This window comes from Andrena cerasifolii, chromosome 1, assembly GCF_050908995.1.
Source record: "Andrena cerasifolii isolate SP2316 chromosome 1, iyAndCera1_principal, whole genome shotgun sequence".
NCBI lineage: Eukaryota > Metazoa > Arthropoda > Insecta > Hymenoptera > Andrenidae > Andrena > Andrena cerasifolii.
Window position 1 is genome coordinate 12,477,121 of NC_135118.1, and position 24,756 is coordinate 12,501,876.

The 24,756-nt window shown below is 40.9% G+C and overlaps 1 protein-coding gene across 4 annotated transcripts in view; it reads right to left on the reverse strand.

The window, feature by feature from the left end:
• Positions 1–24,756, reverse strand: part of LOC143369429 (CCR4-NOT transcription complex subunit 6-like) — a 417,004-nt gene that overhangs the window by 256,507 nt on the left and 135,741 nt on the right. Inside the window, exon 4 of one of the 4 annotated variants that reach the window (XM_076813364.1) lies at positions 24,098–24,541. The exons of the other annotated variants lie outside the window; for them this stretch is intronic. Within the exon in view, the coding sequence (XP_076669479.1) occupies positions 24,441–24,541 (101 nt within the window). The 3' untranslated portion in view covers positions 24,098–24,440. Of the gene's footprint in view, positions 1–24,097; positions 24,542–24,756 lie in introns of those variants that run through there. 4 annotated transcript variants of the gene reach the window in all.

Here is a 24,756-nt window from a genome sequence, read left to right on the forward strand (position 1 = left end):
ATAGTTTCAGTGTCGTCTTATCGTTTTCGGGGGCCCTAAATTAAATAAAATAAAAAATACCGCGCTAATACGCGAAGCGAATAACTGTTAAAACGATTAAATAAATAAGATTAAACGTGCTGTACCATTCCACGAAAAAAGAGCCTTTCTCGGCAGTAGCAATTCCTTGAAAAAGCCTGGCCGACTTGAACGGTATTTCGTCAAACCTTGCGCCACTCACAGTGTTAACTGAATAAAATTGCAACGTGCATACAAAAATCCATTCCTTTTACTCCTACCAGATCATCCATCTTCCCGAACTACCAACGGTACATTCTGCGTCATCGTGGAAAATTTAAAATTTGAAATTCTAAACGTCTCTATAGACGAGAAAGGGTCGTATAGACAGACGGCGTGAATCATCCCTTAAGTTTCTTGTTGCATAGCAAACTGCTGAAACAGTTAAGAGCCGTCTTTTTTATAAGTGTCCCGTTAACCAGCGAACACGCTAATCGTTCCACTTTGTACTTCGCCCCACGTGGACCACATCCTTGTAAGAACATTTTTGAAAAATAGATAGGTAAATGTTATCAGATAAAGGTTACTTCTTTTAATTAGGACTATCATTTATTAACTTACAGTTCCTACAGTTCACGAATTATAACACAAAATCGGAAAGTAGCCGAAATTTACGGGGTCAATTGAAATTTGAACAAACACCTTGGAGCGAATTTGGGCTGCAAAACAAATTGCATAATATCAGGGGCGGATTTAACGGGCGGCCGGTGAGCAATTGCTGTCCAGAAGGCTCTCTATCTTAAAAAATAATAATGATTTTATGGAAACACTATATTCTTTCTGTACTACTACACTTAACCCGATTTAATAAACTACCTCTTGATTTCCTGGGCATTTTTCTGGGATTTAAATCCACCACTGCGCAATACATACCTATCTATACATCCCCTACATATCCTCAAAGTTTCATAATTTGTTGAATTTCCGGGTTGGGCATCTTCCATTGTAAACTAAAATCAGTAACGCCCGAAATCTCGAAGAGGACAGTTACGTCCTGCTGCACCCACGGCGACCCTTGCTCTACCGGACGATCAATAGCCACAACAAACCGAATTCCGACCATCAAATACCACCGTCCACTCGCTGTGGCTCACATTTCAATGCAGACCTTGTTTCGCTGCGTCTGAAAGAAGAAAAAGTATGCGCATGTCGCGCCACGAGAGTCGCGAGACACTTCCCGGAGCGTGACCATCGCCGGCGCTCAACGCCCCCAAAAATTCAAGTGAACGCGAACGACGACCGCTAAGCCGGTTCACAGCCGTTTCGTTGGCCGCCGATAATTGCACAGGCCGGGCAAAGTGAATCAGCCGCGGACGAGTCGCCTGGGAATAAACGCGTACGGGTGCGTCGTACAATTATCGCGGCGATAGTGGAACGCGAAGACAGTGGCATGCTGCGCGTACACCTGCTCATTGGCACCTTCGTGATACCATCGGAGGCAAGAGGTAAGGACGCTTTGGCCGGTGCCTTCTGGTTTATCACGATCCCGCCGACGGTAGAGCGGAACGGGGATACTTAGGCCGCGGCCGTGCTGGTTAACTTATTCGGATTTACCTTTAATTGCGATACGTCAAGCATTTTATGGCACAGCATCCTGGCCACCTATAATTTAGTGGCATTATCTTGGTATGCCGGGGCAAGTGCTCCTAGTTCAATCAATGTCTGCCCCGGCTCGCCCGACTTCCCTCTGCAGCCATTTTCTTGCCACCACTCGCGCGCGGTCTATCTTTCGCTGGTAGCCTGTCCCTCTCGTCTCTGCGCACCTCCACATCCGCGGAATTACACAGAAATGCATAAATTGCGCCGCTGTGAGCGCACGCTAGCGCCCCGTGCCCCATGCCCCGTGCTTCGCGCATATTCGCGAGGAGCGCGTGAGTAATATGTGTCAACCCTTACATTTGCACGTTCGTCGGGGGGCGTTTTAGACCCAGGGATCAGTTTTCTTTCGGCCTGTCCCCTCATTTTCTACAACCGACGCTCTTATTTACAATTCCTTTTGTATCTCATAGCGAATCGCATAGCACTACTCTTTTTGAACCACTGGTCGTGGATCAGCAAATATGGAAGACTGATTTGTATGTGCGATATGTACAATCTGTTTTAAAGTTCAATATTATTTATTAATTCCTGAAAGCTTTCGTAATCTGGAGCTGTTTCTAGTAAGTAGCATAGAGGTCCTTCGAAGGTAACAATCAAATATCTTATTATTAAATAATGTTGTATTCATAAGTTTACGTGCAATAAAAAATGGTAATAATGCAGTCATGCATAGGGGAGATCGGGGTAAAGCGAACCTCCGGGTAAAATGAGCTTCCTTAATTTGTTCTTTAACAATACATGGGGTAAAGTGATACCACTTGCATCATTTCTTTCAAGTTGAATTTTAATATACTCTAAGTTTATTTTAAGTATTGACATTCGTCATTTATCAACAGTAATGTTTAAATTATATTATAAATCTATTTCCACGCATTTTTATTGAAAGGAAAAAATTTTATTCGACTTCAAACTTTTTCGGACTCACTTTACCCCGGTCTCCCCTACATCACAGCAGCAGGTAAAATATTAAGCCTTTTCTCTTTATTTTGATGAATGCTGTATATCCAAAAATATTGACAGAACCATGTTTGCACACCCTGCATAGCTGTGTATGAAACTTAATCAAGACTGAAGATATGAATAATAAGATTGCCTTCATGCATGGGGTAGAGATATAAATCGTGTTAGTATGCATTTATTCTGCTCATGCCATCGTTTCTCAGGTGTACAGAGGGTCCAATGAATTCAATACCACGGATTAACGTAACTTTTGGAAACACCTTCTGCTCCTTAAGGGGTTATACCTAGTCAGGCGGCCGAAAAGAGGCGAATGTTTGTGAATTTTTTTTGAAGAAGCGGAAGCATATATTTTTACAAAACTTTTTGCACTTAAAAGAGCAACATTTAAAGAACATTTGGTAATTTTTGCGTGGAAAAATATTTACGTTTACAATAAAATAACAACCGATGTCCAAGAAGCATTTTTAAACATTTGGTTTCGCGGCGAGCACTGCCATTCGGAACTAGATTATCTAAAATCAAAAAACAAAAAAGATTTCGGTAGTATATTAATGTATCTTCCGATTAACGAAGGAAATTTCCTAAATATTAATTTAAAACAAAATGGCGGCTATTTAAAATTGAAATCCTGATTTTTTCCGCGGGATTTTTGCACGAAAAAATCAGGATTTCAATTTTAAACAGCCGCTATTTTGTTTTAAATTACTACTTCCGAAATTTCCTCCGTTAATCGGAGGATACATGAATATGCTACCGAAATCTTTTTTGTTTTTTGATTTTAGATAATCTAGTTCCGAATGGCACTGCTCGCCGCGAAACCAAATGTTTAAAAATGCTTCTTGGACATCGGTTGTTATTCTATTGTAAACGTAAATATTTGTGTACGAAAAAATTACCAAACGTTCTTTAAATGTTGCTCTTTTAAGCGCAAAAAGTTTTGTAAAAATATATGCTTCCGCTTCTTCAAAAAAAATTCACAAATATTCGCCTCTTTTCGGCCGCCTGACTAGATATAACCCCTTAATTTCTCCCAAACAGCGAAACTGTAACAAGTATACATCCGAGAAAGACAACGCGATACACTCGTTCGTTATAGAAATATATAAAGTCAAATATATTATTCATTCGAAAATGTCGAGTAAAAAAAAAAGAGGAGGAAATGAAAATGTATTTGGTAAGCGTAAAAAGCAAAATGTTTGCGCTTTACATCTACAGAGAAGCTAATGTAAAAATTAATCAAGCAGATATAAAGAGCTGTGTGCACTGGAGAATTATGACCTCCGGTTTTATACCATTCAACGAAATAAAATTTTGCAGTTGATGAAGTTGCAGCGATGCAGTAACATCGAGTCATCAATGTCGTTTATACACACCTATGTTTATTTCAAAGCAGCGGCGTTTTGCAGAGGCAGAAGAGTTCTCGATATGCAACATGCAAGTAGAAGTTCTTAATTTCCTCGCTTATTCGAAGCTACTTCTTTCACAAACTTGATTATAATATACTTCAGCGGTCGTACGGTATAATTGGCTCTGAACATTCACGTGCGTAACACATGCCTCTGTGGATCACAGAACTGCACGCGTACGTGCAATAATTTATACGAGTACAAACCCGATAACAACGGTAATTACCCTTGCGTGCTCAATAAATTAATACACCTCTCCTCTGTTCAGAAATATTTTTATCAATCTAGAAAGCATTGTCTTTACAAGTGTGCAGAAGTAAATATGTCTCAATTTTCAAATGAATATAAATAAATATTGAACCTATTTTTGAAGCGAGCCTAGGTAGATATAAAGTTTAGGTCTATACAGTGGTCTTTTTTATTTTTGGTGCTGCGATATAGTGCAATAATATATGCAATAAAAATATGTTGCAAAATATGTGATATTTATTCGTGTAACAACTTATTCATAGTTAGAGACTTTCCAACGGGAATTGTTTTGATACCGATGTGCCTGAAACTAAGAACTTCCAATTCTTATTTTAGGGCAACTGCAAATTTTATTACTATAGACTTTTGCATATTTAACTGTCGTTTAACTGTAACGCGTTTAAATCGGATAATCCATTTAATTTGAACCAAATCCAATGGAAATGGAAAATTAGTGACCATTGCAAACGATACGTGTTACACTTTTCGCTTTTGAATGGCAAAGACGCAACCGCTACAATAAAAATATATCTCTCGTGCATTTGTAGAGTGTATATTAACAGTGCAAGAACTGTTGATTGTGAGGAGAGGTTTGAACGATTCAGGAGTGGAGATAGCAGTGGAAAAGATAAGACACGTTCTGGGCGACCCATTGAATTTGACAATGCCACTTCGGCATTGTATCTAGTAAGATATAGAGCCAGAATTAGTAGTTTATCAGATTACAAAAAGGGCTGAACTCTTCGCGCGAAACTCTGAGGGAAGGTATCAAAGTTGGGTAAATGGATACCTCAAGAGCTATCGGAAACCAATTAACAACAACAAATACATCCGCGTTTAGGTCGATTTACTTTGTTATCCCGAATGCACAAGCGTTGTTTCTTGTCTGCGTTGTGACTGATGATGAAAAATGGGCACTCTGATTTGTAAGATAAGGGGGCAAATGAAGATACACCAAAACTACTCACTACGGGAGATAACATTCGAATAAAAGAATTCGTTTATCTATTTGATGGGATCAGTACCTGCTGTTACTCCTTTTCAAGCGTTAGAAACTAATTGAACCACATACCTATGTATTAGGTCAATTGGAAGGATCGACTGGATAATTGGTAAAAACCAACTATGAGGATATAATAAAATAAACTAGACTTTAGAAAATTAGCAGAGTGAATTACGAAATGTCTCATCTGTCTCACTATTTAGATAACATCAAAAGTAGTTCACATCTGATGAACGAATATTACTTATCTAAAGATCTTGTATCACGATCACAGTTCTTCTGCAGTACTAACACTCAAAACTTACACCTGGAACAGCATAACACCATAAATAACAAGAAAACAGCTCTCCCTCCTACAAAATTCTCGCACGAACTCGTAAATTGCCTTCACACTTATCTAACCCCGCAATAACAACCCATATACGTATTGCAGAGACCCCCACCCCGCACCAGAGAGTTCCTACTCGAAACAACAATTGAACAGTCGTTGTAGAAAACACTGTGAGTGCCAAAATTAAAAAAATATATAAAAAAATATTTTTCAGTAAAACGATTTTATTTAATTTCGTCAAAAATGCACTAAAAACTAACGAATAATTCTTTTCGTGTACTACAATTGCGATCGTGATATGTCAGTTTAAATAAAATCGTGGAGCAGGATATTTCATCGCTTTTTATCGCTCATTATTTTGCCGCTTGATTCTGTATTAAATTGATTCGTATCCTTTTATGAAACATCCTGCCCCACGAATTTATTTAAAGTGACATATCACCATCGTAATTGTAGTACAAGGAAATAATAATTTTTATTTTTTAGTGCCTTTTTGATGCAATTACATAAAATCGTTTAAATTAAAAATGTTGTATATATACATATTATTATATATTTTTTAATGTTTGAGTTTTGCAACTTAAAAAGCTTGAAAAATTGAACTATTCATACGCGACGGATCATTTTTCGATAAATTGGGTATTTACGGAAATCACGATGCTGCTAGGCAACGCGACTTTTGTCGTTTTAAAAAAGAACGCGAAAAGCTGATTTCAAGTCAATTGGATTTGTGGCTATAGGTTGAAATTGAGTTACAATATTTGAACCAAACAAACTAACGGACAGACGAGTGAAGCTAAATAAAACCGTTTAAAAACAAAATTTTATCGGCATTCGGTATAGAATTTGATTTTTGGCACTTGCAGTGGTTTCTACAAGAACTCTTAAATTCCAAGCGGCACTAAACTAAACCAAATCCTCCAAAATACAAAATTCCCAGTATACGCATCACCAGTGGCGCACCGAGGGGGCTTTGTAAAAACAAAAGAAAACTGGACTTCATTCTTTAAATCGGTTTTTCTACTCACCTAATGAATTTTACTGAATTTTTATTAAAAATACTTTCTCCGTTCAACTCGGCACTCCCCCAGATTAAATCCTGAGTGCGCCATTGCGCGTCACTTATTACACAATCCCGCCACCACTTTATCAATGCGAATTCTTTGGACCAAGCGAATCTCCATTCGCTGAAAGCTCGGCGACAGAAGCCCACTCACGGGGCGCACGCCTCCGTTCCTCGAACACGCGAAATTATGAAGCGCCGAGCGGCCGGGAGCGTGCGTGTGACCGTTTAACAAGCGTTTAACGAACACACGGGCGCACTCCCCCACACCTGCTCACGTACGAGCGATGTCTTCCCCATTTTCTACCGCGCGACCCTCGCCACGGGCTCTGTTACGTGCTGAATGCTCACGGGCAATTTCAAGTCCGCTACTCGCCGCCGAGCGAGATGCAAACCACTCAATTATGGAATGGCCTCGAGCACGAGAGGATCGGCCCCGGGGCAGCACGGCTCGGCTCCCGGGTTCATTCGTCCACCCCTTTTACGTGTCGGTACCGCGCTCTCGCCACTGCCACGCTTTAAAAGACCACGGGCGTCGCGATCGTCCTCGATTACTCCATCGGGTTTCACTGATTTATACTTGCGCGGCTGGGAGCCAGAAACGGGGTCTGGGTAATGGAATTGAAGGTGGACCGGTCAGTCGAGGAGCCTGGCGTGGAACGACGCTTCCCCGGGGACCACTGTGTCCGAGGGAATCCGCGAAGACGTTCTCGTTAGCAGTCTATCCTCGATGGATTATTCGGGGACGTCGATGGGTTCGAGGTTTTAAACGGCCACAGCCGCACGGTTCGGTGTAACTTGCAGGGATATAGTGGCAGAGGCAGTAGCGAGGGGTGGGGCTGGTAGCGCCACTGAGGCTGCTGGATAAGTCTAGGGGATGTATTCAGTGAATAAAATGGGACACGCGTTCTTGCATGTTTTAGTAAAACTTTTGATAAAATGGAAGAGGATTATTGCGGTACAAGAAGAGAGTTAAAAATATTTCCATTGTTTTCTGCGGGGAAGATTTATAAACAGAAAGGAAACACAGCTCACTGCGACTGCTTTATGGAAAATTGTCCCGAAGAATAAGCAGCAAGGAGAATTGTATTTCTTCTACAATATTTCTTGTAGAGTACACGTAATTGTGGCAGAACACTTCAGTAGAGGAACACCGATTTTCGAACTTTGAGAGGCTGCTTCATCCCTTAAGGGGGAACACCACTGTGACGGCCGGAATCGTAAGACATTTTTAAGAATTTTTTCCAGCAATAATTTACAGTTTTCATAGGAAATTTGTGTTGCCTAAATTTAGTACGCTGTCTTAAGAAACTATACAAAAGAAATAAATAGACAAACATCCATTAATTTTAATATAAAAATTAATCTTCTAGACCCCCACACGCGAGCTGGTCGAATGTGTAACTATGGAATAGCAGGTCCGAAATCAAATTTCTTTTACTTTTATAAATTATTTTTGTAAAATGGTGCGCTTTAGAAGAAAAGTTTCAAAAATCCGCGAATAAGATTGACAGTTTTTCGTGCGTATTTAAAAAAAATTGTTTTCAATCAAAGATTCCGTAGGTACAACGGAAACTACACTAAGATAATTTATAAAAATAAAACAAATGAAATTTGATCTCGGACCTGCTGCTCCACAGTTACACAGTCGACCAGCTCGCGCGGGAAAGGGGTTTAGAAGATTAATTAATACAATAAAATTTATGGATGTTTTTCTATTTATTTTTTTATAGTCTCTTAAGACAGCATACTAAAGGTATGTAATAAACATTTTCTATGAAAACTGTAAATTATTCCCGAAAAAATTCTTAAAAACGGCTTACTCTTCTGACCGCCACAGTGGTGTTTCCCCCTTAGGGGATGAAGCAGCCTCTCAAAGTTCGAAAGTCGGTATTTCTCTACTGAAGTGTTCTGTCACAATTACGTGTAGGTATTCTAGAAGAAATATTTTAGAAGAAATACAATTCTCCTTGCTGCTTATTCTTCGGACGACTTTCCATAAAAACGATTTCCCCCTTAAAATTTATATCGGCTGAAAATAAAAAAATTCGTGTGCCTCAGATTTTTGCACTTAACAACATATTCCAAGGAGGAAAAAATTAGTGCCGGGCACCTCGTGTAGGTCCCAGTACGGGTCACCGAATTTCCATTACTATTTTTTATAACGAGCCTCGAAAAAATCGTAGCGACAGAAGTGGACCAATTAATATCGCACAAACGAACACACGTGAAACGGGAAACGTTGTTTTTCAACCGTGTCTCGTTCATGTCACAACGGATGCGTCGAGTTTACGATTAACGATTGTTTGTGCGCGGCGCAATCCTCTCGCAAGCCGCATTGTTAACACCAGAGGAACCTTTTCACTTTTTCGCCTTTCCGTGTTCAACGGCGTGGTAAACGTTTCCTATGTGCACGCGAAAAATATGTCACACCTAGAAGGACGGGACGCGAGGAACTACAGTACTGTCTCGAAAAGAAGCCGTCGCTATCCCCGCTACGTCTTTTGTAGTTGCCGCGGCGAGTGAGAGGTGCCGGAGAGAGACTGTTCTGTCTTTTTCCGACAGGCGTAATTTATGGTGTGTCGCTGTTGCGCGCCCTCCTCTCGAGCAAAGGCAAACCGGATAGACTACACTTCTTAAAAAGAGCTCGCGCCCGGTATCGACGCGCGGGTTCTTTTCAAGACAAAACTGTACACGCATCACGGATGTTACGAATCTGCAACTTGAACGTAACACGGATACGTGACCCTGCATAAAGAAAGAAGCTTGGCGCGCAAAGTCTAGTGTTTCGGAGAAACGATTTGAATTGCATAGTCTGTCTAATGCAAAATCCGGGGATAGCAGAGGACAAGTTGAATATGCTGATGCTGTGAATCTATACATATGACACGGTGCTTGGAAGAAATAAGGGCACAGATATATAATTAATTGACAGAAAATGGTAAAAGGATATTCCTTGGGTTAGTTTGATACTGTTTTATAAGCGTTTAAAAATATTTGTGTGATTACAGATCTTACGTATTGCTAATTACTCGTAACTACGACACTGACCCTGGGCTATTTTTTTATGCACTTGCCAAAATGCCAAGGAACGAGAAACACATATTACCAACATCTTCCTTACATTTTTCCCAAAGTGAGAATACTTTTCAAAGAAATAATACCACAGTTGGACGACGACTCGATGTCCGTAGTAAGGCTAAGGGTCATTTCGGTTAGACGGATTGAAAAAATCGATTTTTTTAAAACATTTTTCGAAAGTACATATCCTCAAGAATGTACTGTTAATTTTTTAGGAAAAAGTTCCGATTATTTTAGCTTCTACAGAGGCATTTTGTAGGGAGCGCCGAGACTCGGCCTCTATTTTTACGCATTTTTCTCGAAACGTCATTTGTCCACGTCGTGAAGATAAAATCTCAAAAACTATCGAACCGATTGCTTTATAAATTTTACTGCTTATTCTGCACACCTGTGACTCTCGCAGGGACTACAACCAAGCATTTTCATTGAGTCTAACCTACTTTTAAAATCGAAACTACCAAAAGAAAAAAGCCGAAAAAACTTTTTTCTCGCATTTTGCCCGCCATTACTTTTATATTTTTTATTTACTGTAGAAATATACTTTAATAAATAGAAGAAAGTTTTATTCCATTACTATAATTATTTTTGTCGCAATAAATTCCTGAAAATCACTGGATTTTTCGACGCGCTAACCGGAACGACCCCTTAAAGAAATAAGAACACTAATGGCTCAAAAAGACACAGGGGCCATAATAAGGTGAAGTTCTCTCGTTGAAGATTTCCAGATTAAGTAATAAAAGTATGAGCAACGATCGAAGTTGGAATCTTCCACTCCAGTGACTCCCGTCGTTCCTATAACAATCACTACCCCCTCCATGTGTGTCTTCTATAAAAATGGAGCCCTTAGGTGACAAGGGGAACTAAACTGTGAAAGAAAGTACACGCGTGGCAGAGTTTGGAAGACTTTATTTCGAATGACGAATAAAGAATACCGATTTTATTCCACGAAACTTTATTCGTCAGCCTCGAAAAACTCTGCAGCGTTATCCCAGGTGGATTTATTCGCATAAGAATTAATTTGTTATTCGAAAGAGGTGAGGGACGAATAAATGTGACGAATAAGTGGCGCCAGAGTGAGGGGGATGCTTCTCGAGGCAGCGGCCGCGTCGGGTGGTTACCAGTTTCCAATTTCACGGTCTAATCTAAAATGGCGTCCGACAGAATTTCTTTAGGGCGAAGAAATTAGAGGGACATGATCGAGGGCGGCACGATGGTCACCGACGAAGCGATTTCCGTCGCTAATCCAGAACATTCCCACACCAGCTTCCGTGGACTCATAGGTAACGTCGACAGTTGGGAATGTTCGTTCAGGAAATTGACCCATCTCAGCCGGCTGGCTATCAACGAATACGACGAAGAAGCACCGGAATAAGCCTCCCCCTTTTATTGACGTTTAACCACCTCGAACGCGGCCTTCCATCAGCGTTCCATAATAATCGCGTGGGAGGAGGTAAACGGTAAACAAACGAGGTGCCATCGCGAATGTAACAAATGGCACTCGCCTAAGAGGGGCGCGAAGCTGTCGGAAATATTTAATCAAAAAACAACGTTGTCGACGGCGGAAAATTGGAGACGAGGGGAGCACTGAAAATATCGAAGAAAATCAAACGGGAGAAAGCACTGTGTTGTGATAAAGAATGGAAGGCAGAAAACTTTCGTTAACGCTGCTAGAGTCCTAGGCAAGAAACCTCATAAATTGAGCACACATTCGCGATATAACATATTCTGCTAGGGTTTCTAGTTTCCATAAAAAGCACGAGTGTTACTTACGGTGACTCGCAAGTTTGTTCATAAGGTACTATTGCACTCACGAATTCAGATTATGCCGATAGTTTTATTCTCTATATTGAAACTGGCGAAATCGAACGCCAGTTGTGTGTGACAACTTGGGCGGAAAAGGTGAAATTAGAAAAAAAAAATGTTTATAAAATTGTTGCTTTGAGTTAATATTAAATAGAGAACGCTAATTGAAAAAAATATATTTTTTCACAAAATAAGTAGTTATTCAGTTGATAAGTTTTTATTCGTATTGCGCAAAACAGTAGGGGAGACCGGGGCTGGTAGGTCAGTTTTTCAGTGTTTGATTTTTAATAAATTCTGTAGGCGAAATATCATTAAACCGATCAGCATATTTGACCCCCTTAAAAAACTTCAAAAAAGTAAACAAATTACGCCAAGTACATGAAATCAAATAAATCACAAAAAAAAATAAAATATAATAATAATCACAAAATTAGAAAAAGATGTGAAATCAAAATGAGCTGCAAGTACATAGAGGTCCTTGCCGCAGCGTGCAAAGGCGACACTGTGTAACACAATAAAGGACAAAAAAAGATGACCGGGCCTGGAAGTCAAATACTTGGCGCGGCGTGGGTGCAAGATCCTCGATTATTCCTTCGTACTTCCGAGAGCGAACCTACGACTGACTATAGCTCTTCGAAAATGTCGGGCAGGCATGAGCGCCCGGGGCGAAGGATCCGATCGGAACCGTTAACGAAGCGAGATGTAAGTTCATCATAAATTGAGGTTGCGTTCCAGGACGAAAGAAGCCTGACAACGTACGATTTATCGCTCGTAGGTATTCGATGTTGTCTGGCCGTCAAATCGCAGCGCGGAAAGGCACCTATCCGGGAGGTGTGCGAGGCATTCACCGGTCTCCTCCCGCTCCGAAAAGAACATCTTCGGCGATGAGTTTCTGTCAGTCGATGACCTTAAGAGGTGACAACCGTGTACCTGGGAGGAGGAACATGGTAACACACGGCAACTTGACGCACGCACGCGATGGTTAAGCGCGTGAGGGAGGTCGCGCGCGCGACCATCCCCTCGGCGCTAAATCTGATACTTCGCAGCTAGGTACATGTAGCTGGGCAAGATTTGTCGTCGCTCGCTGGATGCCGCCCGAGAGGCGAGCACGACAAATCCTGATCCCCGATCTATCGCGATACCACTGGACGAGCGCGTCGACCTAGTTCCGCGGAGTTTAAAGATCGATGCGGGGGAATCGAAGTAGGAGGACACGTTTTTACGAGCCACGCGGATGTAAGGCTCGCTGGGAACGTATTTAAAGCTCGTTCGATCGAGGAGGGTGGGCAGGATTTTACGAGGCTCGCTGGAGGCTCTTTGAGCAGTGTGTCGTACCTCGCTGCGAACGATAGTTTAATCCTGTAAGGGAACAACGGAGTCGCTCTTGTTGGAATGGTTTCTTCGATCGTTTCTAATTCTACGGGTGTAATTGTTTGGGGGTTTTGGGTGGCTGGGGGAAGTTTCGGGGTGTAATGAATAATGGCGTGTGGTTTGGTGCAAAAGTTTTTGGAATTGTTTGGGAGGTCGTTCTGAGTGAAAGGTGTTATACGAATATCGATCCCATTCTTCGTACTTTAAAATTTTAATGCTGTAAATCATAAGGCTCGTACTAAATAATCTGCCAGATATTGAAATATATACAAGAGGGAACTATGGAATAACAGGTGGCGCAAAAGTCATCATCCGATGTTAATAGGTAATTGTTTAATTTCAGGTATACATATGTCAGTGATGTTTTGACGTTTCAATAGAAGAGACTTACAGTATGGGGTAGGTTGACTATAGGTACAATCAGTTAAGAAAATGTTATTAGCAACTTATCTCAGTAGTAATAAAATAACACAATGTCACAAGACTTGTTTCATTATAAAATATTAATTTTTTTCTTTCATATTTTACTAATAAACTGAAATTTTTTCAACATAAACATAAATTATAATGTATTTATAACATAGTGAAATTTAAACCAAAAACAAAATTCGCTTTCTGAATAACAAAATAACAATTTAAACCTTATTAACGTTATTAGTCAACCACCCCAACCGATCATTTTGACCTCAATAATCTATATAACCTTCAATTATTTATGTATAAATAAAAACACCATGTCAATAGATCGTCTAATTAACAAGCTTTAAAATAGTCCCTTAACATTTATTGTAACTACATGGGGCGTGAAAAAATAAAATCTTTAAGAAAAAATATTTACTTACGAAGTCAATTTTTCGACAAACGCGGATAATTGTTGAAAAACGTGTGATCGCGAGATCGGACATAAATGCATGGCATAGCAGAAGTGACTTCTTTCTACAGTAAATCTTTCCGCAGTAGAGCATATGTCGGTGCAAAGTTATTAACAATTAGTCGACCTACCTCTTGAGACAACCGGGGTCTCCCGGGTCTCCCCTATCAAATATTGAGAGTTCTTCGAAATACTGTATGGAACCGCGGTATATCGAGCATTCGGAGACCCCAAAGCGCAATCTAATTTCGTAAATCCCTCTGAATATTTGAAATAAGGTATTCGTAAGGACGTTAAATTGGAATTCACGACCTCGATATACATACTGATACCCAATATCTGTTGCAGCTGAGCCGGTGTGATTCCAAAATTGCTGCATACTTAAGTACCAACAATATTTAAAACTATGTATATATTCCGAACATAACACCTGAAAGTTTCACCCTCAAATATTTAACGCGCAGATTTTATCCAGCAACACGTCACAGAATCCTTTTCACCATCCATCTTCATCGCGAGCGATATTCATCCCCGAAATTCTGCGACACAGAGACTGCGGCAGAATCCTTCTCGTTTACAACCGATGCGTCGTGACTTCATTACCCAAATTGCAAGAGTGATGTGTTCTGATGTGCCTGTTGAAAGGGAACTAACGCGGAATACAATCTTCTTCCTGATACTTCCAGTCCAGTCACGTCCACGCTCTGGGACACATTCGAGCGTTAAGTGTCGATGGACTTACCCTCCCAGTCCTTCATCTGCGTTCCTCCTACGAGTATGTCATCGCGAACGGCACATTGGCACGTCGCGCCTTAATGTACCCACCCGCTGTACATTGTCGATTCCGCCTCGGGGGGTCCTATACCATTTGCCATTCTATATAGAATTTTAGCCCAATGCGTCTATCCCGCTGTAACTGTGCTAAACGCGCGCCCCTGCGCTGCTGCCGTCAAAGGATATATGCGGTTGCGTGGTTCAACGTTAAAGATGAAGGGTAAGCTAAACCTGCTCGAAACTCGGAATTAATCACCTCGCGAAATTAACCTCGCGATCCAGCTTGGGTTCAGTTGCACGCACGATTTGGTTGATTCGCGACGATAATAATATATTTATGTGTTTTGGAGCAATCTTGACAGAAATAGAGTCGCGATTTGCGTCGCGTTACGATATGAGTCGCGTTCTGAAAACGACGAGTTAACTCGTCTTCCGCAATTAACAGGTTAAAGCCACTGTAAATTTTTCCAATGTAGAACTGACCCTGCTAATGATTCAGAAAAATATAATATCTGTCAATGTACAGAATACAATATATAATACACAAAGAGCTACAAATCAGTTATTTATTTTTCGAAGTACCCAAGCATGAGCGCATAAGCTCTTAAAGAGCATTCACACGCGCGAAACAAGTGCCGTCCGGCTGCATATGTAAGCAGAAATTGCACCTTACGAATCGATTTAACTGCTGTTGGCGTCCAGTCACGAGAGAGAAAGGCCGCGGGAGAGTTCGTTTCTTGACATTAACGAGCGACGATAAAATATCAATCTACTCGGTAGTCAGGCACGCACTCTGAGAGCACGCAGCCAGACACGTATGTATGGCGGTATTAGCGGCATATTAGCGAGACAGATCTCGAGGGGGACCGGGACACGGGACATTGCAAATTTCCCGTTTCGGCACGAAGTCCCACTTAGCGGACCACCGAGGATTTCCACGTCAGTTGTAACTGGAACGTGGCACGGTAATGGCAGCGAGGATGCCGGGCAGCTGGCTTTGTTCGCGTCATGGGCGGAGCAGTGTGTTGCATGCATGCCATAACTTGCGCCCTGCCGCGCGTTGTTCCTTTGCCTCTTAATGGCGATGACGAGAAAAATTCGACCGACGACGGCGCGGATAAAAATTCATAGGAAATCGATAGAAACTGTTCCGAGTACCTACCGCGAGCACGTCCCTGGCCGAATCCACGCGAGACTGACGGATGCATTGCTTCCTCATCGTCAGCGAAATTGGCGGGAAAGTTATTTGTACCGAGCCGAGCGATTAGTTCTCAGTTTAGACTCGCACGCACCCCTCTGTTCTTTTTTCTATCAGTTCCTACAGCGACTGATATTTCAAACTCTGAAGATCATATTAAAAAAATAAATGTATATAGTAGGACCTCGATTAATCGGGGTTTCGGTTATCCGTGATCCCGGAGTTAATAAAAACACACGGCATAATTATATCGTAGAAAGGAATGCATTTCCCGTTATATTAAGAGCTTATTTTGTGTACAAAATGTAAACTTATTCGGTCTACTTATCTCCCGATTAAATCGGCTAATCGAAGTCCTAATGGGATTGCCAACTGTACTAGATAATAGATATATAGTATTTCACTATATTTTTGTCTAGTATACTATATACTGCTAGAAAAAGATATGGTACGGAAAAATACTATATTTCCGATACAATTTTTTACTTATTTTTCTATTCTACGGCAACACCAAAACTTTAATTTGCGAAATTAAACTTTAACAGAGAGAATGCTTTGTATAACGAATATGAAGTGGCGGGAAAAAGGAATTAGAGAAAAGTCTCTAAATTTTCCAATCTCGTGCCTTCGACGCGCGAATAAGCTAGAAACTTGTACTGTTTCTATCGTTTAATGCACACTCAACAACAATTTTGTCACCAAAGTTATACCTTAATCATTTACAAATGCAACCGGCATCAAACGTTATCTATGTTATCGTTTGAACAGGGTTAGCACTCGCTCCCTAAGTTAACGATTAATTCGCTTTCTATTTACCAGCGAAAATACATAAATACATACATTGCTTGTGAAGAACTAGTGCTACGTAAAGAGTACGTGAGCAACGAAGTGCAGAATAGACATATCCAGAGACCACGCAAAGAGAAAGTACGACTCGAGGCATCATACGATTCAGCTAACAATCTGCTTTTTTGCAACACAATGTAATAACATACTAGAATGATGTTTCGCTTCTTCTTCACTTTTTCCCTCTTTTTGCACGTCGATGTATACACAAGCCGCGCACACGCGCACGGTTTATTTACCAAGGTCCAACGAGGCCTCGTCGGTACGTAATTTCGCAGACTGTTATTTCCACTTGGCAATTCGACCGAATACATACCTACCCGCTACAGCCGCCAGGTGGATTTCGATTGAAACGACCTTGGATATCCGACACCTTATAAGACCCCCTACGCGCGGCCGTTACCCGTTCCCCATCGAAATTAAAGGTCCATCGGGTCCAATTCACTTAACCGCTTCTCTTTGTGCTCTTAGGCGAAACGAGAACAAGGTGGGACCTTTGTAAGCACAATGGAAACGTACAGTGAGAAACGAAGTACAGACAAACGTGAGAGTAGTGATTCTAAATGGGCATGCGCCTTGGAAAGAGAGCCCCGCGTCGCGGTTATGATAGACTAGATTGGAGGTTGTCGGGCTGTCTAGTATCCGAGATGGGCCAAAAAGTATTTTAAATAAAAATTCGTGTACGAAATTTACGAAGTGTACGAAATACGGTGTACGATATCCAATAGCAATGCCTCGATATTAGACAGAGATGGGCAAAGAAGTATTTTAAATAAAAATTTGTGTACGAAATTTTTATTTAAAATACTTCTTTGCCCATCTCTGTCTAATATCGAGGCATTACTAATGGATATCAGGGAGTCAAAAGCATTCCATGAATTCTGTTTTCTAACTCATCCTTTGGTAGCTTCTAAAAGACATCGCTACTAGCAGGTCCCATACACCTGCCTCTATTCCAGTGTCAAGGCACTCGATCGCGAGATCACGTTGCAAGAAGAAGCTTAGAGGAGGCAAGTTAGAATTCGAGCGTAACTTGACGACGGTTCCTCGAATATCCTAAACATGACGCAGCGTTGCCCGTGTTCTTGCTACAGTGATCCGATACTTTAGCGATACTTTACCAAGCGGCGTATACGCGCCCTAACGGCGTGTTAAGAAGCTGAACAGTGGGAGATCGGTTCCCTTCGTTAAAGGCCGCAGAATGGCTCGGTGTATTATTGTCCCATTTCGTATCAACGCGTTCCCATCGTTATCAATAAAACGACAGTTGCCTGGAAGCCCAAGTAAACGCGCCCAGGTCTAATGCGAGTAACGTATCCGTGGTTTAATGAACGAGAGGACGGGAACCTTCCCCTAATAACAAGCCAACGACACGACGCTGGATTGTCAGCGAGGTAACAAACGAAGCGTTTCGTGAGATATCGAACATCCTCCCTAACCAGGGGGTAGATAAACACTGTGGAAACGGCGGGCGGCTCTACAGGATATGGAAAACATTGGCGGGCGAACGAGCGGCCAGGTTATTAACAGTATCGCGTAACCCAGTAATTCTATTGTTACGTTCTTCCTCTTACATGCCCGGCACACATGGCTGAGACGTATTGTTCACGGATTCCACGAGGTTTTCACATAATGATACGTGGACGCAAGTATGTACGGCGCAAACTGAGGCTACACGGGCGTGCACAATGGAACGATTTCGCCCAGCCTACAGCCAAGCTTCCATGATTCATATTAGAGGACAAGGTTCCTCGGTCCCGTCGTGCTTTCAGCATAGTCATTAAGATACATTGTACTCCGCTCAACTGCGCATATCATCTGCTGTACGTATTATGATAAAAGAATTCAATTAGACCCGCGGGAGACCTACTGAACAACCGAAAGGAGGACACTGATACGCTTAGGTTTCTGGTGGTACCTGATTTCGTCGACTTGTTGGATAGTGGAAACCAATGAGTGGAGTGTTCAGAGGATTTATAGGTTTCAAGGTGTGTCGATGCTATGAGAAAAGTTTGCGGATATTATGTTTCAGATTCCATCCCCTGTCTGGTTTAATGCTTCGAATTTTTAGATGCAGCTGCGTCGAGATTGTTCGGAAATGTTTACGACATGCTTGAAAATTATTTCGTAGCTTTCGGGTGTTATTAATACTTTGAATGGCACTTGCATCCTGTGCACAGCTTTGGCGGTAGATATTTCCTGGCAAGTATCAAAATATTTTCAAGGAGCCGAAGGAAACAAAACAAGCTTGCAATGAAAACTGTAACTTTGACATTCTCCTTTAGTTATTCGTGGGACTATGGATTGGCGAGATTCTCTTGACGAAAATGAGTCTAAATTCGAGTTCATCCCAGCTAGTTTCAATCATAATTATCGATGTAGGTATAATTGGTTTACGAACTTCGGAAGTGATTCGAATTACCTGCAATTATAAATAGCTAAACTAAGCTCGTATTTGTACTCATACTCATCGAAAAACCCTCACCTGTCCATTGCTAGTACTCTAACGAAGATTTAATAGACAATATAAAAGATTAAATTTTCATTTTTGTCGGCATATATTCAAACAGCATGGCGAGCTCATTTTTTCTTTTCGTTTTCTTGAAAACATTAACGGTATCAGAAGTATTAACGGCGAAACCCAGCATCTACAATTATCATTCCAATTTTTATCGACGAAGCAACAGCGATTGGATACACTTGTCATTGGTTACGTAACAAAGTGAAGACATAAAAACGAATTTCAAAGTAAGAATGCTCGTACACTGCTTCGTTTCATACGCTGAAAAGGCTCTTTGCTTATGTAACTTCAGCTGTAATAAAATTGTTACGCGATATTCATTCGACCCGTCAGAGATATTACTGAAAGGTAGATTCCAGATAAAGAAGCGTAATAATATACGACCAATTTTGATGCACGAATAAGCAGTATGTAAAAACGTTATCAAGACCCACTTGCAACACTCGTAAACCAATTTTATTTCTCACGGAACGATCCACAGATTCGATCTGCGCTTTGCCCGATCGTTATTGCGTTCTGACTGGATAACAAGTATAACAAACGGACGACGCAGTGAGCGATGCTGTGATTAAAGAACGCCGGCGAGACCATTTATTTGGTTCCAGGGACAAAGACCATCGACCACTGTTTCAGCGGCAGTAAGACTATTAATACTGCTAAAGCAGGAACAGCAAAATGTCGTAAAGCATGTCCGCCCCTTGTACCGAATTTCTATTAAGAACGTCGGTTGAATAACAAGCCTAAGGTAGACGGTTTAAGGAACCACAGAAAAATGGACGACAGACAAAAAAAGAAAAATACTGCGATTTCTATTTTTTTGTTTGTGGTGCCTCTTTTTCAACTTCGACATTTGGTTCTTTTGTTCATGGACGTTTTTACAAGAGGAAAGAGTCAAATGATGATATTTTGGCACTCAAAAACTTGACCCGAGGTAACGAAGGTGATTTTTTAATGGGAGATTAATACTTCGACGTCGTGTGCAAAATATTGTTAACAGAATAGCTGAATAGATTTAGATTCGGAGCAAGTGGTACAGACCTGGAAATATTTATTGCACCACCCCCAAATCCGCGCGCTGTAAAAGAATCTTCACAACTACGTGATTGACAAAGTAGTGATTCATTATTCGCACGACCATTCGGAGCGATTTTTTACGTGGTTAATATTGTTAAAAGAGTAAGATAGAACTGGAGGTGGAGGTGTCGATCGCGCGTTTCCTGAAGACACCCCGCAATTTATGAAACACTATTGTAACTAACTTGTTTTAGGGGCGGTTCTTAAATTACGTAAGGGTAATTTTGGCGATTTCTTACCCCTCGCTCCCCCAGTATAACAATTCGGAAGATTTTATATTTCAACCCCTACCTCACCCTTACGATTACGTAAGAAAAATTTACATTGCATTTTTTCAGTTATTAAAATTGTTTTAAGGGTTTATGTAATACATTTGACTCGGTTTCGTTGTGTGCGATGAAACGTCGTTTTTTAGGCTACTCATATTGAAAATTAGGTTAAAAAAACATTACGTAAGTCGTAAAAAATTCATGACCCCCCCGAAAGCCTTGCGTAATATAAGGAAGGTCCTTTAACCAAGAGCAAAAGTAGTTTCCAAAAAGTAATACCGACTAACAAGGGAAGTTAGGCAGCCCAGAAATTCAGAAAATTATGCAACTGCGTGTGCAAGTAGAGTAGCTCATCCGTAATACAGCCCAATTTTTGTTGGTGTGCGGTTTTAGAGGGTGAAATCACCCCCCTGGAAAAATGCAGAATTTTCTTTTACGTGGAATATCTTGAAAACGGTGAGAGATATCGAAAATAAGTTTAAACAAAACTCGCGTCTTTTTTATATCTACAAAACTGCGTAAAAATATTTGTCGAAAACTCCAAACTTTTCAAGTTACCTCTTCCACACATCCTTAAAATTAATTTTTTGCATTTTGTAAATATGTGCAGAAATACCTCTGGATAACCTATTTTCATACATATAAATTGTTTGTGTTATATTTTTTTTTGTAAATGAATAAAACCTCTATTATCGAATTTGAAGTCCGTTTAAAGTCTTCGTTAATAAACGGGTTGCATCCACATGCACTCTACTTGCACATAAAGTTGCAAATTTTCTGAATTTCCGGGTTGCATAATTACCCTTGCAAGTGGGGTGGAAGTGAATACGCGCTAAATATTCGAGTGATGCAATAAATATTTCCCGTACTGTATACGACAAATTAGATTTAGATAAAGTATGTCCGTAAAGATACCCAACATGCGTACACGCCGCACGGTATTCCTAATTCGACAGCCGAATTGCGACTGCTGGAATTCGCTGCTCCCTCTATCGTGCTAATTCGCTCGTTCCCGCGGGTGTCGTAAGAATAATTGTAACAATATTAACAGAAATGAAATGTTACAAATGGCAGAAATGGTTGAAATAATACGCACAGAAATAGCAAAATGCTGTAGACGCAAAACTTTAAACCTACCCGAAGGCTCGTCAAGTATCGTCCAATGAATATTCAACCGAGTTCAAAATCTTGCATACCGTGTACGGGAGCAGATAATTCGCGTTAAAGCGTCCCGGGCCTCGTAAAAGGCGGGTCGCCTGAATTTTTGAAAAGTTCCGACTTTGACCAGCGGATCGACAGAATTCCCCGAAAGTTATTACGCGGTGGAACGAGATAAATTACGGTATCGGCTTTTCCTCCGGCGTCACTGTGAGGCGTGCGCGGCGAACGCGTCCTTTTTCAAAGCTCGTTTTTCCGCGATCAACACACACGTCGTGCCTGTTATGAAAGCGGGCAGCCTGTCACATAATGTTTTTTCTGCATCATCGAACTACCGCCCCGTTAAGCGACCTTCTTCGCGTACCACAAAATCCTGCACCTCGTATAACACGTTTCAATCACCGTGCCATCGGTGCCGTGCACCCGTGCCCCCGGTGTTATGCCCTACTCAAGGACCCGATCCTTCCGCCCTGGGGCGACCGTATTAGAACGAAATCGTTTAGCCTGACAAGCGAATCTACTCCATCACGAACACGTTTCATTGTACTCGCGATAAATCTTGGAATCTAGGCTCCTGCGTGGTAGCCATACTGATTTATACGTGCACCGACTCCGACGAGGAAAAGTCATATTTCGGTGTAGTTTATTTCAATGAATTTAAAGTAATTAATCGGGGTTACGTATAGATTAGGGTGGAGCTTATTTTTCAACTGTGAAAATATAATCTTGCCATCTCAAGTTGTTCCTTGTTATAAAAAATAAAATCGAGCAGAGTGTGAGCACAATTGATCTATATTTAGGGGTAGTTCAATAATCCTGAAATCTCCAATGTGCATGATAATTATATGGAAGGGCATGGAAGATAATTCTAGAAATTTTTCAAATACATTCATTTGTTTGTTAAGAAGAATAAAAACTGAGAAAAGGTATCATTTTGCCCCATCTGATGAATAATTAAATAAAACAGTTAGTAGATTGTACCCTGACAGCAGGGAACAGACACTATTTGATGCCTGAGCCTCTATGAACAGTAAACAAATTGCCAAATACAAATGTAAATGTATAAATTTAAATATGACCATTATATTTTTTATAGTTTCTATAATCTTTGACTCACTCGAGCTACCCCTAAAGATTCTTATGTATCGTCCATTTTTATATAGTGTTTGTACATCGAAGCGAACAAATCAGGGCGGTAAGACTTGTAAAAAAAATATTTAATATTTTTAACTTTTAAGCTCCAACCTAGTATAGATGGAAGTTAGACTTCACAACTTATATTCCACAAAATGTCATCATTTGAACCTTGGATTTGTTCCACAAAATTTCATCAGAATACCCGAGGGTGCAGATGTAGCTTCTCCTTATCAGTCCCATAATAGCACCCATCTGGCTAATCAAATTTTGGGAATTGTTAAGCTTAACAAATTAGATGCTTAGGTGTTAAAGTGAACGGGCTTCGGAAGTTAGGACAAGCGGCTAGGGAAAGAAATAAGGGGGAACGAGGTATTGGATTACAATTGAGGTCGTATGGCAGCTCTCATTCAGTTTCGACTAATATCGTTCAAGAATGCCGAGAATTCTGAACTAGGGTGCCGTAGACTCCGCCTCAACCGGCGTTGTCACTTGACACATTGACGGTCCCACGTTTCGGAGCTGAAGCTTCTAAACTCTAAACTATTCATTGGTCTCGAGTTCGCGTGTAATAGGAGTGGTGGGTGTACAAAATGCACAGGCGGAATTGGCGATAGTTTATTATGAACTAATTCTATGCCCTAACTCTATACCACTGCAAGTGAGTATATTCTAAGACTATTTGATTTTCACTCATGACTATATTTTATCTTCACTCTAAATCTCCTTATACCTCATTTTCGACTGCCTTACGCAATCAATTCCTAATCGTACAGAATTCTTTGTTTAGTCCACGAGCGAATTTCATGCCCTTTAATCATCTGGCATTGTTTTTTATTTCAGACCAATGGTTTAGGTGCTGCAGGTTCCACCGATTTGGATAAATTTTTGACGCCTCGACTTTCACGACTCCCCAGTGCCGTTTGCAATGATGAATTACAAAACAAAAAATATATTTCTGTAGTACAAGACATCCTTAATACAATGCAGCGAGTTCCATTAAATTATATGTAGTAGTTTTTCTTTAATTAATTCCTAAAAATCACCTATTTTTATTGGCTCTAGACCGGAACAGCCCCTTAAGTCGTTCCATAATCCCTGCTCCACACCGAAACTTCAACCCTACTCTACATACCAAACCCTTTTTCACTTAAAAAATCTATAAAACCTATTATATATCATTAACACAATTCCAGTTCCAAATCTAAAAACTGACTCCCACTATTTGCTTAACGCCGTTGCCAAATGGTTTCTTTGATGTTAAAAATAATATATAGAACTTGAAAGAAAAATGTAAATCTCGTCAGTTTACACAGAATTCCAGATCTAAGAAACAATTGCAGTAGTCCTACTTGTTACTATTTTTTTCATCGTTACTCTTATGATTTCATTGCTCAGCAAGATCAACGCCAACGAAAAGAACAATGGTGTGGATCAACGCGCCCCACTGACCACTAATAGTTAACAATCCCTGGATGCAATTTAACCCGTTCAACGTAGCCATTTCTCGCCCAGCGTTCGATAACGTCGCGGTTATTATACACTGATCGAATCTCACAATTGCACGAAAACGCCACAGCATGAGAATTTTGAGATAGTTGGTCTGCCAGCTTCACAAGGGGATTGATTTTCCCACCAGCGACGAACGGAAACTGTCCACGTTCCCCAGCCGTTAGAAAGTTCGACCGAAGCCGAAAGAGAGAGCCAATTCCAATTCCACCCAAGTCTTGCAGAAACCACACAGGCAGAGGCCGAGATGGATAGCATGGATCCCTGTCATAAAGTATCTGGATTACGAATATGGCAGCAGTTCAGGCTATCGTTCGAAAGATTTAATACACCCGTTCGATGGGAGTCGAAATAAATAAATCAATCGGTCTGCCAATCCCACGCGCCGACTGACGCTTATCGCTGATATTTTCCAGGAAGAGTTGACGATAACACCGAAGCTTAACATTCGTTAATGAATCCCCAGACGAACGAGATGG